Source organism: Cervus canadensis, chromosome 3, assembly GCF_019320065.1.
Source record: "Cervus canadensis isolate Bull #8, Minnesota chromosome 3, ASM1932006v1, whole genome shotgun sequence".
In the NCBI taxonomy this organism is placed as follows: domain Eukaryota; kingdom Metazoa; phylum Chordata; class Mammalia; order Artiodactyla; family Cervidae; genus Cervus; species Cervus canadensis.
This window is the reverse complement of record NC_057388.1, coordinates 96,798,900-96,815,400: the sequence shown is the minus strand read 5'-3', so window position 1 is coordinate 96,815,400 and position 16,501 is coordinate 96,798,900. Positions and strand designations below refer to the sequence as shown.

Genomic DNA, 16,501 nt, shown 5'->3' with positions numbered 1-16,501 from the left:
GTTTTATGTGAGTATGTGTAATCAACTTCATTATTTTATGTAGATGTGTAGCCTTCCATTGCAGAGATGTGCATAATTAGATGACCATTACCTTGGTGATGAAGAAGTTGTCTCTAATGTTATTTCTTTCTGCTTTTACAAACAATGGGACCACTCAACATCATGCAAACCTTTGTTCTTGTGCAACTGTGTTAGTCATTGAGCTCTTTTATGTTCCAAATATCGTAAAAACTGCCTCAGATTCTTTGAAGTGATATTCTAGTGGAGAATAGGCAAGAGACAGTTTGCTAATATATTCAATATATATATATATAAACACATACACAATGGAGGAAGGAGGTGGTGGTGGGGGTGGTCTGGTGTGTAGGGTGGTTCAGTAAAGTCACTCAGTCATGTCTGACTCTTTGCGACACTAAGGACTGCAGCAAGCCAGGCCTCCCTGTCCATTACCAACTCCTAGAGTTTACTTAACCTCATGTCCAAGGAGTCGGTGATGCTATGCAATGATCTCATCCTCTGTTGTCCCCTTCTCTTCCTGCCTTCAATCCTTCCCAGCATCAGGGTCTTTTCAAATGAGTCAGCTCTTCGCATCAGGTGGCCAAAGTATTAGAGTTTCACCTTCAGCATCAGTCCTTTCAATGAATATTCAGGACTGATTTCCTTTAGGATGGACTGGTTGGATCTCCTTGCAGTCCAAGGGACTCCCAAGAGTCTTCTCCAACACCACAGTTCAAAAGCATCAATTCTTCAGTGCTCAGCTCTCTTTATAGTCCAACTCTCACATCCATACATGACTACTGGATAAACCACAGTTTTAACTAGACAGAACTTAGTTGACAAAGTAATGTCTCTGCTTCTTAATAAGCTGTCTAGCTTGGTCATAGCTTTTCTTCCAAGGAACAAGCATCTTTTAATTTCATGGCTGCAGTCACCATCTGCAGTGATTTTGGAGCCCCCAAGAACAAAGTTTGCAACTGTTTGCACTGTTTCCCCATCTATTTGCCATGAAGTGATGGGATTGGATGCCATGATCTTAGTTTTCTGAATGTTGAGTTTTAAGCCAACTTTTTCACACTCCTTTCACTTTCATTGAGAGGCTCTTCAGTTCTTCTTCACCTTCTGCCATAAGAGTGGTGTCATCTGCATATCTGAGGTTATTGATATTTCTCTGGGCAATCTTGATTCCACCTTGTGCTTCCTCCAGCCCAGTATTTCTCAAGATGTACCCTGCATATAAGTTAAATAAGCATGGTGACAATAAACAGCCTTGATGTACTCCTCTTCCTATTTGGAACCAGTTTGTTGTTCCATGTTCAGTTCTAACTATTGCTTCTTGACCTGCATACAGATTTCTCAGGAGGCAGGTCAGGTGGTCTGGTATTCCCATCTCTTGAAGAATTTCCCACAGTTTGTTGTGATCCACACAAAGGCTTTGGCATAGTCAATAAAGCAGATGTTTTTCTGGAACTTTCTTGCTTTTTTGATGATCCAATGGATGTTGGCAATTTGATCTCTGGTTCCGCTGCCTTTTCGAAATCCAGCTTGAACATCTGGAAGTTCATGGTTCATGTACTGTTGAAGCCTGGCTTGGAGAATTTTGAGCATTACTTTGCTAGCATGTGAGATGAGTGCAATTGTGTGGTAGTTTGAGCATTCTTTGGCATTGCCTTTCTTTGGGATTGGAATGAAGACTGACCTTTTCCAGTCCTGTGGCCACTGCTGAGTCTTCCAAGTTTGATGGCATATTGAGTGCAGCACTTTCACAGCATCATCTTTTAGAAATCGATTTGAAATAGCTCAGCTGGAATTCCATCACCTTCACTAGCTTTGTTAGTAGTTATGCTTTCTAAGGCCCACTTCACTTCTCATTCCAGGATGTCTGGCTCTAGGTGAATGATCACAGCATTATGATTATCTGGATCATGAAGATCTTTTTTGTACAGTTCTTCTGTGTATTCTTGCCACCTCTTCTTAATATTTTCTGCTTCTGTTAGATCCATACCATTTCTGTCCTTTATTGAGCCCATCTTTGCATGAAATGGTCCCTTGGTATCTCTAATTTCCTTGAAGAGATCCCTAGTCTTTCCTATTCTATTGTTTTCCTCTTCTTCTTTGCATTGATCACTGAGAAAGGCTTTCTTCTCTCTCCTTGCTATTCTTTGGAACTCTGCATTCAAATGGGTATATCTTTCCTTTTCTCCTTTGCCTTTGGCTTCTCTTCTTTTCACAGCTATTTGTAAGGTCTCCTCAGACAACCATTTTGCCTTTTTGCATTTCTTTTTCTTGAGGATGGTCTTGATCACTGCCTCCTGTACAGTGTCACGAACCTGCATCCATAGATCTTCAGGCTCTCTGTCTATCAGATCTAATCCCTTGAATCTATTTGTCACTTCACTGTATAGTTGTAAGGGGTTTGATTTAGGTCATACCTGAGTGATCTAGTGGTTTTCCCTACTTTCTTCAATTCAAGCCTGAATTTTGCAATAAGGAGTTCATGATCTTGAGCCACAGTCAGCTCCTCATCTTGTTTTTGCTGACTGTATAGAGCTTCTCTATCTTTGGCTGCAAAGAATATAATCAATCTGATTTTTGGTATTGACCATCTGGTGATGTCCATGTGTAGAGTCTTCTCTTGTGTTGTTGGAAGAGGCTGTTTGTTATGTCCAGTGTGTTTTCTTGGAAAAACTCTGTTAGCCTTTGCCTTGCTTCATTCTGTACTCCAAGGCCAAATTTGCCTGTTACTCCAGGTATTTCTTGACTTCCTGCTTTTGTATTCCAGTCCCCTATAATGAAAAGGACATCTTTTTGGGGGTGTTAGTTCTAAAAGGTCTTGTAGGTCTTCATAGAACTGTTCAACTTCAGCTTCTTCAGCATTACTGGTCGGGGCATAGACTTGGATTACTGTGATACTGAATGTTTTGCCTTGGAAACAGAGATCATTCTGTTGTTTTTGAGATTGCATCCAAATACTGCATTTCAGACTCTTCTATTGACTATGATAGCTACTCCATTTCTTCTAAGGGATTCTTGCCCATAATAGTAGATATAATGGTCATCTGAGTTAAATTCACCCATTCCAGTCTATTTAAATTTGCTGATTCGTAAAATGTCGATGTTCACTTTTGCCATCTCCTGTTTGACCACTTCCAATTTGCCTTGATTCATGGACCTAACATTCCAGATTCCTATGCAATATTGCTCTTTACAGCCTCGGGCTTACTTCCATCACCAGTCACATCCAAAACTGGGTTTTGTTTTTGCTTTGGCTCTGTCTCTTCATTCTTTCTGGAGTTATTTCTCCACTGATCTCCAGTAGCATGTTGGGCACCTACCGACCTGGGGAGTTCATCTTTCAGTGTTCTATATTTTTGCTTTTTCGTAGTGTACATGGGGTTCTCAAGGCAAGAATACTGAAGTGGTTTGCCTTTCCCTTCTCCAGTGGACCATGTTTTGTCAGAACTCTCCATCATGGCCCATCCATCTTAGGTGGCCCTACATGGCATGGGTCGTAGTTTCATTGAGTTAGACAAGGCTGTGGTTCATGTGATCAGATTGTTTATTTTTCTCTGATAAGGTGTAAGGTGGTTAGGGAGGGCATTTACAATAGGGCAGAGTCATGTGGGAGTGACCATAGAGTATGTTTAAGGAAGAGTGTTCTTATGTTGGAAAAGCCTCCTGAATAATTTTTAGGTCAAAGGGTGTGTATATTTTAATTCCAATGAATCTTATCAAATTATTTTCATTTAAAAAATTTATATACTCTTGATAAGTAACAATTTTAAGCTTCACTCTTTCTTTCCATCATCACCAACCCCTCCCTGCCTTTTTTTCATGTTGAGTGTTTTTCTGCTTCTATTTTTTTTTTTAATTAATTAATTTATTTATTTATTTTTTCCAGTGGGTTTTGTCATACATTGATATGAATCAGCCATGGATTTACATGTATTCCCAATCCCGATCCCCCCTCCCACCTCCCTCTCCACTTGATTCCTCTGGGTCTTCCCAGTGCACCAGGCCGGAGCACTTGTCTCATGCATCCCACCTGGGCTGGTGATCTGTTTCACCATAGATAGCATACATGCTGTTCTTTTGAAATATCCCACCCTCACATTCTGCCACAAAGTTCAAAAGTCTGTTCTGTATTTCTGTGTCTCTTTTTCTGTTTTGCATATAGGGTTATCGTTATCACCTTTCTAAATTCCATATATATGTGTTAGTATGCTGTAATGTTCTTTATCTTTCTGGCTTACTTCACTCTGTATAAGGGGCTCCAGCTTCATCCATCTCATTAGGACTGGTTCAAATGAATTCTTTTTAATGGCTGAATAATATTCCATGGTGTATATGTACCACAGCTTCCTTATCCATTCATCTGCTGATGGGCATCTAGGTTGCTTCCATGTCCTGGCTATTATAAACAGTGCTGCTATGAACATTGGGGTGCACGTGTCTCTTTCAGATCTGGTTTCCTCAGTGTGTATGCCCAGAAGTGGGATTGCTGGGTCATATGGCAGTTCTATTTCCAGTTTTTTAAGAAATCTCCACACTGTTTTCCATAGTGGCTGTACTAGTTTGCATTCCCACCAACAGTGTAAGAGGGTTCCCTTTTCTCCACACCCTCTCCAGCATTTATTGCTTGTAGACTTTTGGATAGCAGCCATCCTGACTGGCGTGTAATGGTACCTCATTGTGGTTTTGATTTGCATTTCTCTAATAATGAGTGATGTTGAGCATCTTTTCATGTGTTTGTTAGCCATCTGTATGTCTTCTTTGGAGAAATGTCTGTTTAGTTCTTTGGCCCATTTTTTGATTGGGTCATTTATTTTTCTGGAATTGAGCTGCAGGAGTTGCTTGTATATTTTTGAGATTAATCCTTTGTCTGTTGCTTCATTTGCTATTATTTTCTCCCAATCTGAGGGCTGTCTTTTCACCTTGCTTATAGTTTCAGAACTAGACCAAAGAATTTCACAATTTGTATGGAAATACAAAAAACCTCGAATAGCCAAAATAATCTTGAGAAAGAAGAATGGAACTGGAGGAATCAACCTGCCTGACTTCAGACTCTACTACAAAGCCACAGTCATCAAGACAGTATGGTACTGGCACAAAGACAGAAATATAGATCAATGGAACAGAATAGAAAGCCCAGAGATAAATCCACGAACCTATGGACACCTTATCTTTGACAAAGGAGGCAAGGATATACAATGGAAAAAAGACAACCTCTTTAACAAGTGGTGCTGGGAAAACTGGTCAACCACTTGTAAAAGAATGAAACTAGAACACTTTCTAACACCATACACAAAAATAAACTCAAAATGGATTAAAGATCTAAATGTAAGACCAGAAACTATAAAACTCCTAGAGGAGAACATAGGCAAAACACTCTCTGACATAAATCACAGCAAGATCCTCTATGACCCACCTCCCAGAATATTGGAATTAAAAGCAAAACTAAACAAATGGGACCTAATGAAACTTAAAAGCTTTTGCTTCTATTTTTTTAATTGGAGGATAATTTCTTTACAATATTGTCTTGGCCTCTGCCATATATTAACATGAATCAGCCACAGGTATACATATTGCCCTCTCTCCTGAACTCTCTTCCCATCTCCTGCCTCATTCCACCCCTCTAGGTTGTCACAGACCACTGCCAAACCCCCTTTTTAACCTTATTTGATATTGGTGGACAATAAATTATATGCTATCTTAATGTGTACTTTGTTACTAGTAAGGGTGAGCATCTATCCTCTGTTTATTATCCATTTTTTTTTTTGTGTGTGTGTGTTTCTTATTTATGTGACTTGCAGAATTTCTGTAGGCCATGAACTATTTTTTATACTACAGATATTTTTCCCTTGTTCATGGTGTGCCTTAAGATGTTATGTTACTAGTTACTAGTCAAGTTTTTGGCATATAAAATTTAAAACTTTTTGTTGTCAACCTACCAGTTATTTTCACCTAAAGAGTTAGTGTTTTGGGTCATGTTCAATGGCCTTCAGCACCAACTAAGCCATATTTCTAAAAACATTTCTAAAACAGCAAAGCCTTTCAGTGTTTCATCTAAAACATTAATTTAAAAAAAAATAAAACATTAATTTCTTTGATTTATTTACAGTTTACTAATGCTTAAGCCCTGAGGTAAAGATCCAGCTTTAAAAAGCAACACCATGCTTAGCTGTCTTTCCTGGTCCTTAAGCATTTGTCTGCTTCAATTGATTCACGTGCTCCTACTGTAGCAATTCAATTTCCATATACTTGGATCTATTTTGTGACTCACTGCTTTACTGATCTATTTTGGCATCATCATATTGCTAATGATTAGAACTTTGTTTAGTGGCTCTTGGGTTAATCACCTCCTCAAGATTCCCTTACCCGTACAATGTTTTCAGAAGTTTCTTGAGCTTTTTAAACATGTTAATGATTAGAATCAACTTTTTTTTTTCCCCTCCAAATTGACTCAAAAATCCTACTGGGATTTTACTTGAGATCCATTAGAGTTACTACAGATTACCTTGAGAACTATTTTTAGAAACAATACTATTTTTCTATCTAAGAACAAATTTAGTTTTCATGTCCCTTAGTAAAGTTTTAGTCTTCTTTATGTCTTACACATTTCTTAAGTTTATTTCTAAATACTTTTATTCCTATTAGCTGTGTCCAACAAACTTAATATGCTGTATTTTCATTCCCCTCAATGTTACTTTTTATTTTTCTTGATGTTTTGATGCATGGATTATTTAGGAGTTTGGAAATTTTGCTGTTATATTTGTTATTTCTAACTTTGATAGCATTTTAGTCAGAGAACACATTCTATGGTTTCAGTTCTTCTAAATCCTTAGAGGTTAATTTTATGGCCTGGAATGAGGTCTGTCTTGGTGAATGTTCCATGGTTAGAAAAGAATATGTATTCTGCTGTTAGGTGGGGTGTTCTATAAGTGTGAATGAACTCCTGTTGGTTGATGGTGTTATAAAGGTTTTTATCCTTGCTGATCTTCTGTCTAGCAGTTCTGTCAACTGTGGAATGGTTTTTACTAAAACACCACCACAGTGGCTTTTTCAGTTTTTACTGAAAGGATGTAATCTGAAGCTCTTCGGTGTATAAGCCTTTAGGAGTGTTGCCTTGTTGGACTAAATCTTTTATCATTGTGTAATATCCCTCTTTGTACCTGGTGTATGCTGATCATTAGAAGTAGAGATTTACAGATCTTTGTTTTTAATACAGTGAATCTGGAGTGGGGCCTGAAAAGACTCATTTCTACCAAGTTTCCCAGATGATTTTTTAGTATTTTTCACTTGTTTGGTGGTGGTTTTTGTTTTGGGTATATATCAAAAATACATTGCTGTGTCATATGGTAGTCCTATTTTTAGTTATCTGAGAAATCTTGATACTGTTTTCCACAGTGGTGGTACCAACTTATATTTGCATCAACAGTGTATAAGAGTTCCCCTTTCTCCACATCCTTGGCAATATCTGTTATCTGTGAGCTTTTTGAGGCTAGCCATTCTGACAGGTGTGAGGAGACATCTCACTGTGGTTTTGATTTGCATTTCCCTGATAATTAGCGATGTTGAGCATCTTCTCATGTGCCTGTTAGCCATCAGCATTTCCTCTTTGGCCATTTTTGTAATTTAGGTATCAAGAGTTCTTGCTTGCTAACAATAAAAATTGGCTTGGGTTAACTTAGGCATAGAGGACTTTATTGAAAGAACATCCAGTAACACCAGCTAGATTGCTGGAGTCCCACTAGCAAGCAGAGCCCAGCACCCTCTAGGGGATTTCCCTCCCTGATCCTGGCTGTGAAGCACAGTTCTGTGACCTCAACTGAACCCAGCAGGGTCTCACACCATCTTGGACTTTGAATCTGGTGCAAAGGATATGAAGTGGAGCTAGTTTAGAATTATTCAGGGGGTGGTAAGAATTTTGGTGTCAAAATAGAAGTGGCAGTAAAGGCAGGACCTAGACACTACCTTTATTCCCAAAAGACTTCCTCCTGGTTCATCCTGTCAGGACTGAAGAGGGCAAGTTGACTTTTAGCAGAAGGGGTATTGCAGGAAAGGAGAGGGTTACTGGTGAAGCGAGCTGAGTTGGTATGAGAAGGCGTAGGGAAACAGGCGGCTCTCCCATCTGCCTCAGGTATTGGTTTGCTCCGATGATGCCCAAGGGGTGGGTGCAGGGAGCAGTCTGACCTGGCCGGTGCATGTTAACATCATGCCCAGCTTCTGGAGGAGTCACACAAAATGCCTACAAAAGCTTGGCCCAAATAAATACTAGATCTAGGATGTCAGAATTGCACAATTTACAGAATGGCTGCAAAGCCTTTCATTTATGTATTTGGTGGGATGAATCCTTAATTTCCCTTTGGCCTGAAGATCAGTTGAAAAGTGACCGGGATGCAGTATATTGAGTCATTCCTTGTGCTTTGCAGGTTCTTATGAGTGCATCGTTCCTGGGGGCCCTGTGTCTCTTCTCGTCTGTCTGTGTGGTGTGTGCCATTTCTGCATTTACTCTCCCCATTGAGACTAAAGGACGGGCCCTACAGGTAAGTGACGTGGGAATCTAAGTATTCTCAATGAATACCTTTTGACCAAAGGAAATGAGCTTGGAGTATGAAAATTCTTTTAGTGATAATGCCCAAGCCTGTGCTTACGTATTGGTACATTTGTTTAGCAGGTTCCAGTAGAAAAACTGGGTGTTCCAGTGTTCTTCCATGTAACTTTGAGCAGCACACTGATTATTCACTTCAAACCTTTGCTTCCTGTAAAGCTTGAACTGGGATTAAAATGAGTATTACTGATACCTCAGCATTCTACCATTTCCACTTTTCTCTCTGTATATAAGCACTGCTGCAGAGCTAACCATGGCCATAGGGTCAGAAACAGCTGTTTGCATTGCCCGTAGGATCACAGAGTCTTTACTGTTGGTCCCGCTATCTTCCCCCCAGTTTTCTCAGCTGCCCGTGGTAAGAGTGGAGGCAAAAACTTCCACCCTGCGCCAGCTGCCATCCAATACTGACAGTCAGACACCAAGGACATAAAAAGACATCCCAGGAGTATAAGGTGTGCTTCTGGGGGCAAAGTCGTGTCAGAAACAGCTTCTCCTAGCCCTCTGCCCTCACAGTTGGCTCTGTCTCCCTGCCTTAAACACAAAGCTTATTGCTGGTATGCAAGGGCACGTGTGTACGCGCACACACGGGAAAGGGGGGAAAGCTGAGGTTAGTGTATACAGTTGACCACTGAACAGGGGATTAGGACACCAACCTTCCAGGCTGTCAAAACCCGCAGTATTAAAAACTTAGTCAATCTTCAGTGTCCACAGTTCCTAACATCTGCAGATTCAACCAACCATGAACTGCAGATCATACAGTACTAGAATATTTACAGTTGGAAAAAAATCCACTTAAAAGTGGACCTGCACAGTTCAACCCCGTGCTGTTTGAGAGTTAACTGTAGTTTGGCTGATCTGAGTTGCCCCATCTAAATGGGACTGTGAAATCTTTGTGTTTGTTTGGCTGAATGCAGCCTTCCCTCTCTCCCATATCCTATTTATAGTGAATCATGGGCAGATGTTAATTATTTGTCCTGGTACAGATGTGTTTTGTTGTCTGAGTAGCTGGAAGACACTACTGAGTAAAGAGGGGGAAAGCACAATATGCTAGTGTCAATTTTTTCTTGTTCTAGATTCAAGATGTGTTATTCTGTTTTCCCTTTAACTTTAAGGTAACATGCATTTTAATCACAGATTAGATAACTTGCTAAGTAATTATAAATTTAGGGCTTTGTTTAGGTTTCTTACTGAGAAAGGTGACCTAATCATTGAATCCTTAAAGCCAGGGATTGTATTAGGTGATTCAGATGATTCCTTTTAATTTTAAATAATAGGATTATCACACTCTTCACACAGTTGAGGAAAGAAAGGCAAGGGAAAGTTGAGTAGCTTGTATAAAGGAACATGCTAAATACAGAGGGACTGGAATTTAAACTAGCTTGCAAAATTAAGTGGTCCTAAATCTTATGCTAATTTTCTATGGTGGTGGTTTTTTAAAGTAGTAATAATACATATAAAATGAAATCTGGCTCATCATCTCACATGCTTTATGGGTTTCCGACTCAAGTCATATAAGCCACTGACAAAAACCATTCCCTTTTCTGTTGATTGAAATAATTTTACATGTCTGTTTATAAGACTTAATGTTAATAATACCAGTTCCTACAACTTTCATATGCAGATCCAATAAATATATTTGTGTGGGAATGTAGCCCTTGATGGCTCTGCCACTCAATGGCTGTATGTCTTCGGGCAAATCTCAAATACGAAACAATCTAGTGACCAATACAGTAAAACTTCTAAAAATGTTTAAAACAGGCCCCAAATTTTACCTTTCAACAGCACAGACAGCATCCCAAATAATTCGAATGAACCAACCTGGCCAATAGTTAATAGTAGTAATTCCACTTTAGAATTACTTTAAAAAACTTATTTTGATGAACCTGGTAAATGATTAAAAAAAAAAAAAAAAAGGTAAGTATAATGTGATTTTTTTCCCTAAATGATATCTGTAATTATAAAAGTACTATTGCATTGTCAGGTCCACAGGTAAAAATGTTAGACCCTTAATTCCTTATCAAAGAACCTCCTGTTACTAGTTTTTAGTGTCAGATAGCTGAATGTGAAGACTTCAAAAAAAATTAAATGTATTATCTATTACTTCTTTCTCCAGCAAATTAAATGAAGATCTGCAAATCTATGTCTACCAAAGAAGAAAAATATATTCTTATCTTCACAAAGAGCTGTGGCACATTTAAAAACACCTGGTTTAATTTTGGTACACTACTTGGTAGTTAAGAAATTGATCATGTATTTTTGAAAAACAACAAACATGAGGATGAAATAAGTTAGTTGTATATATAGTCTCTTAGGGAAGAGATCAATAGAGAAGTTTCATAAAATATACATTAAGGTTGGTGAGGGATATCTAGGAGAGATGGGGAGGGAGAAGCCGGCTTTCATTGCTTGGCATCAAGTCTGTTCATGTTTCTATGAATAAGTAATAAGTATCAGACAAAACCTATACTTGATATTCTCCCATGAGGTATACAGCAAAAGCTGTATTGAAATTTTGTAGCTAGGACATGAGTTTGAGGTGGTATCATTAAGCCTTTCAAAACAAATAGAAGTCATCAAATTCACAATTAAAATTAGCATACTTAAATTGTGACCTCCATACTTGATAATGAAAATTACTTATTCATAAAAGAATGTGCTTAAATTCATTGCAGTCTTATGTATATAATAACCAAGTAGCTGGGAATAAACTTTTCCCCAGACATTCTATTTTGACTCTAATTTCATTAGAGTATAGCAAGCTTTTCTACATGATGTAATTATATACCTTTGGAGAACAACCACTTGCATGCGTATCATACCTATGCACATAGGTATGCTGTGGAAGAAAAACACCCACGTTTTTACATTTAGTCTTTTGTTGCTCTTTGGATTTATGGTAGACTTCTTAAAAGTGGAATCCATACCCAATGACTTGAATCCCCTACTCCTTCCACCCCCATTTTGCAATGGAAAAAAAAAAAATTGTTGCTGCAATGATGAAGTGTCCCTGGACTAGCGAACTATGTGTGTGCAAATCATTCCTATTTGACCTACAGGCACAAATGGCTTGAAGTCAGGAAACTGACTATAAAGGGCCAGAGAGTAAACATTTCAGACTTTGAGCTACATATGGTCTCTGTCAACAGCCCTGGCCAGCCTTTAAAACTGTTAACATTATTAGCTCTCAGGCTGTGTAAAAGGAGGCCGTAGGCTGAATTTGGCTAATAGGCCGTAGTGGTTTTTTTGAAGTAAGTTTGAAAGCTCAAGATGGAGCCACTCCTGCCCAGGTGCCATGTCAGCAAACCAAAACGTAAATAACCTTCATGTCCCTGTAAATGGTCCACTTGACCAGAAATACGGTACATCCAGTTGGCCAGACACCAAGCCAAGTGTGGCTCTCTACTCACCTCCTTATTCCTTATTTTTTATCCTCTTGCCATCAGCTCCCCTTTACAGTTCTTTGGGCCCCTGCAAGTGGAGAGTGCCTGCTTCAAGTGTCAAAGTTTGTTTGGATTGCCTAAATCATCTTTGATCATCTGTAACAGTCTTTGGTGGGGGAGGATGGAATCCCAAGCTGACTTCCAATGGACTGTGGGACAAGATGCATAGGCAAAGAGCCCACTGAACCCTTTGCGTTGTTTTTCTCATCATAACCAAGGGCAAGCCACTTAGGGATCTGAGCTCCGACCCCTTGTACACAGTTCTGATCCAAACAAACTTTATGTAAGGGGAAAAAGAAGTGTGTTTGTGTATACTTATTTCCCAGAAAAGTTCCAAGACAGCTATATTGGGAACCCACAATGGGTGGCAGCAGTTAGGGGATGCATAAAGAGAAGTCCACAGCAACAAGTGTGGGGAGACTTGGAAAATAAGAAATTAGAACTGTTTGAACTAATGGCACAACAACATCTAAGTAGCACAAGTCATACTCTTAAAAGTCATTAGGGCAACTGCCACTTTTATAAAGAACTTTTCTCATTTAAAGATTAAGTAGCTCAATTGCTAAGGGGAATCTTGAAGCCAAAGATGTAAAACTGGTGAGCATGGATCAAACACTTGAAAGATTTTAGAGTGCTTCCCACCTAAATCTAAGACTCATGTGCTTAGATGGTCATGGAATGGGTTAGATTGACACTGGGACACCTGACAACCTCAAGAAAAATTCTGTGCAACAAAGTACACTATGAAATACCACCAGATCCCCAACCTAGCCGAGTACATCCCTCTTACATAGTAATTTGGTTCCCAAAGAGCCAAGGCTTACCTAAGAATCTAGATCCTTGAGTTTCAGAAAATTGAGCAATCCACCTTCCAGCACACCTGCTTATTTTGTCATAATAATTGTGGTCCTGGAAGCTGCAGAAATGGCAAAATCTAAGACAACCTAGCATTTCAATGGCCATCATCAGGGACATTCCAGTTAGATACACTGTTTATTTAAGAACTACCTGTGAAAGTGTTCCCAAACCAACCAGAATGGGATATCTTTTAATTGCTATGCAGCAGACCCCAAAACACTGCAAAATTCCAAAACAGCTTCATTGAAAGATTCAGTGCTAAGGGTATTGAAAAACCAGAGAAAACAAGACAGACCTGGCTCCAACAACTATTTTTCTTTACCTGAATACTGTCTCCTAATCATCTTAACTGAACTGCCTTTCCACTTTGAAGAGACAAGACCAAAAACATTCATCAAGTTGGTTTTAAAACTACAACAGCTCCAAGGCCAGATAAGTAAGGTAATAAAACCTCCTCCTCTGGAACTTGAATACCTGCTTATCTACTCTCAAAGGCGGCCCTTCCAGGGTGAATGGGACTCTGAGGGATTTTCTGATAAACTCTTAACAGTTATTCCCTTAAACAGCCAAGGGCAAACTAAAAAAAATGGAAAACCTTGTAAAATCCTAGTAGACCAGAACTTACACTCTTTACTGTAAATTCTGCTCACTGGAGTCTGTAGATCGGGATCCCGGGAAAACCCACAGAAGCTAGCCAAAAGTGAGAATTCTTACCCAAGTCAGCTCTTGTTGGTCCCTGGAGTTTCTGGTCCAGAGAGAAAATTCACGTCCTTCCCTTTCCAAATGAATACTCTTGGGAATCTGGTTTGGGGAACTCATTGGTTATTGATCCTTTCTCTCCCAGGAATAGCTATTGCCTTCTTGTATCCTGAGAACTGGCTGACTGTGTCTGCCTGCTGACACATGGGGGTTGTTTGTTCTTGTGTATGGAGGCAGTTCAACAATCAGGCCACAAAATATAGTTGGATAGAAATGTGGGTTGCATCCCATTTGCAGCTTACCAACTGTTGCCAGCTTCTCCGGAAACTGTCCAAGTACTTCTTTCTTTTGGCTATCTTTGGGAGTGACTGGATCTAGGGAGGGTAGTAGCTCTTGGTGTTTGTTCAGTACAGCCAGGAACAGTCACTGTCTAGTCTGAAATTTGGTGTTGGGTGGATGGTCCCCTTGGTATCTTTCAGGTTGTAATCCTGTAATCCAATCCTATTTCCTGTTTCACAAATTGAGTCTTTGTAAGACCAGAAAAAGTTCACCTATCCTTTTTACTAATCAGAACCTCTCTCCTATCTCATAAGGCTTGTGAAAGTGAAAAGTGAAAGTAGCCCAGTCATGTCCAATCCTTAGTCCATAGAATTCTCCAGGCCAGAATACTGGAGTGGATAGCCTTTCCCTTCTCCAGGGGATCTTTCCAGCCCAGGATTGAACCCAGGTCTCCCGCATTGCAGATGGATTCTTTACCAGCTGAGCCTCTAGGTAAGCCCCAAGGCTTGTAGGTATTGTAAAAATGCTGGCTTCAGGTAACATCTTTCTTGGAGGAAGTTGCATTCTTTGTCGATGCCTGTGAGATGTTTGAGTGTCTTTGCTAGGAACTGAGGTTCGTCTCTTTGGAATGCAAACTTCAGGGAGGAAATTTACAAAAAAAAAGGGGGGGTGGGCAGTATTTGGAAACTAGGCAAATGAAAAAAATCTTAAGTAAGTCTTCTCCACAAATACTAGTAAAAAAGTTTAAACTATCTGAGCAAGTAACCTTAATTCATTCCATCTGCCAGAAACACAATTTGGATCCAACTATTTTTATAAACTAGTGAGTTCTGAATTATCATACCCATCTTGTGGCTAAAATTGTAAAACAAGCTGTAAGACCAGTACACAGATCTTATGTCTACGTGTACGTCACAGATGTGGGATTTGTTCTTCTGGATGGTGTTGCCAAAATTTGTGAAGAGCTCCATTAAACGGACTTAAAGACAAATAGAAATTTATATAAATCAAATAAACTCTCAGAAATATAGAAACTAAGCCAAATATTTTTCAAGTTCATGTGATCTAGGATCATCTTTGGTTAAAAACAGTAGTTTAAGTTTTGTCAGTTTAATTAAAATAGACACATCTTTAAAGTTATCAACATTAACATAATGTGGACATACAACTTTTATTCTATCTAGGCTTATTAAATGGCTTCCCTCGTAGCTCAGTTGGTAAAGAATCTGCCTGCAATGCAGAAGACCTGGGTTCGATTTCCTGGGTTGGGAAGATCCCCTGGAGAAGGAAATGGCAACCCACTCCAGTATTCTTGCCTGGAGATTCCCATGGACAGAGGAGCCTGGCAGGGTACAGTTTGTGGGCATGCAAGAGTAGGACACAACTTAGTGACTAAACTACCAGGCTTACTAAAAGTCAAATAAGTTCCTGTTATTTCTTTTACAGAATTTGTCAGCAAGAAATTAGATGAAGATAATAGCAGTTTAAAGTTTCATGAAATTTTCATGAGTAATCCAAACATAATTGTTAACAAATAAACATAAATAAGTTTATAAAGGAGCTTTTCAACAATAATCATGCTTTATGGTATATCTACTTAAAAATTGTTTCCAAAATGTTTTTGGTACTTGAAACCTTAAAGTCATACTGAGATTAAATGATGGATATTTATTGAATCATTTCCAAGTAAGAGAAAACTCTGAAATATTAATTACTGAGCATAGACTTACAGAAAAACTGAAAGATATTTGGAACATGTTTTGTGTCACACTGAAAAATTTCCTGTGAGGAAGAATATACTTCCAGAAATTATTGCAAAAGCATTATCAGATAAGAAGTGATATTTAATTCTGTTAGGTTATTTGTGCAGGCATATGTTATTAATATGTTATCAAGAAATTATATTAAATTCCAGATAATCTGACATTCTCATACAATGGTATCAGTCATAATTCTGGTTATTATCTTAAAATGTTAGATATATATTTGTAGTTCATAGAAATAACCACATTTTCTTGTCAATTCCATAACTAAACTCTTTTCAGCTCTCTAACCACTAGTATTTTAAAGTCTTGTCATTTATAGACAGTTATTATTTTACTCTGATCCTTTTACAAAAATGAGATTCATGCAAAGTACCCTACCAAGTACTCTTGACCACCGACACTGCTGTTAAATTGTCAAACCTTCTGTCCTTATTTCACAACTGTGTAAACATGGAAGACCTCAAAAACTGAGGAGGAGAAGTAGCCCACATCAAGGCAGACTGCTTTCTCCCAAGAATGTTATTACTCATATACCTCAGGCCATTTCAAATTGAACATAATCCAACTTCCAACCAACTGTTAGATTTGCGGTGATGCTGGTGATCCCGTAGTTAGTTATTTTTGCCCATCATAAACTTCCCCCCTGTTTTCCAATGCCTTAGTGTCTTTGAAACAAGCTCACTTGATAAACACTTCTGGAGAAGTATAGACCAATTATATGAAACACATAAATAGGCCAACTGGCTTTAAGAAGTATTCCCCTCATCCATATTTCTTGACTTATTTGATTCTAGTTAGTTTTGGACATGGAAACCCTGGCTCAGGAATACTTTTCAAACCATTGGTATTAT

At 38.8% G+C, this 16,501-nt stretch overlaps 1 protein-coding gene across 1 annotated transcript in view; it reads left to right on the top strand.

Annotated features, from left to right (window-relative positions):
* Positions 1-11,335, top strand: part of SVOPL (SVOP like) — an 84,096-nt gene extending 72,761 nt beyond the window's left edge. Inside the window, exons 15-16 of the mRNA XM_043463827.1 lie at positions 8,430-8,543; positions 10,722-11,335. Coding sequence (XP_043319762.1) covers positions 8,430-8,543; positions 10,722-10,733 — 126 coding nt within the window. The 3' untranslated portion in view covers positions 10,734-11,335. The remainder of the gene's footprint in view (positions 1-8,429; positions 8,544-10,721) is intronic.
* The last annotated feature ends 5,166 nt before the right edge of the window (positions 11,336-16,501 follow it).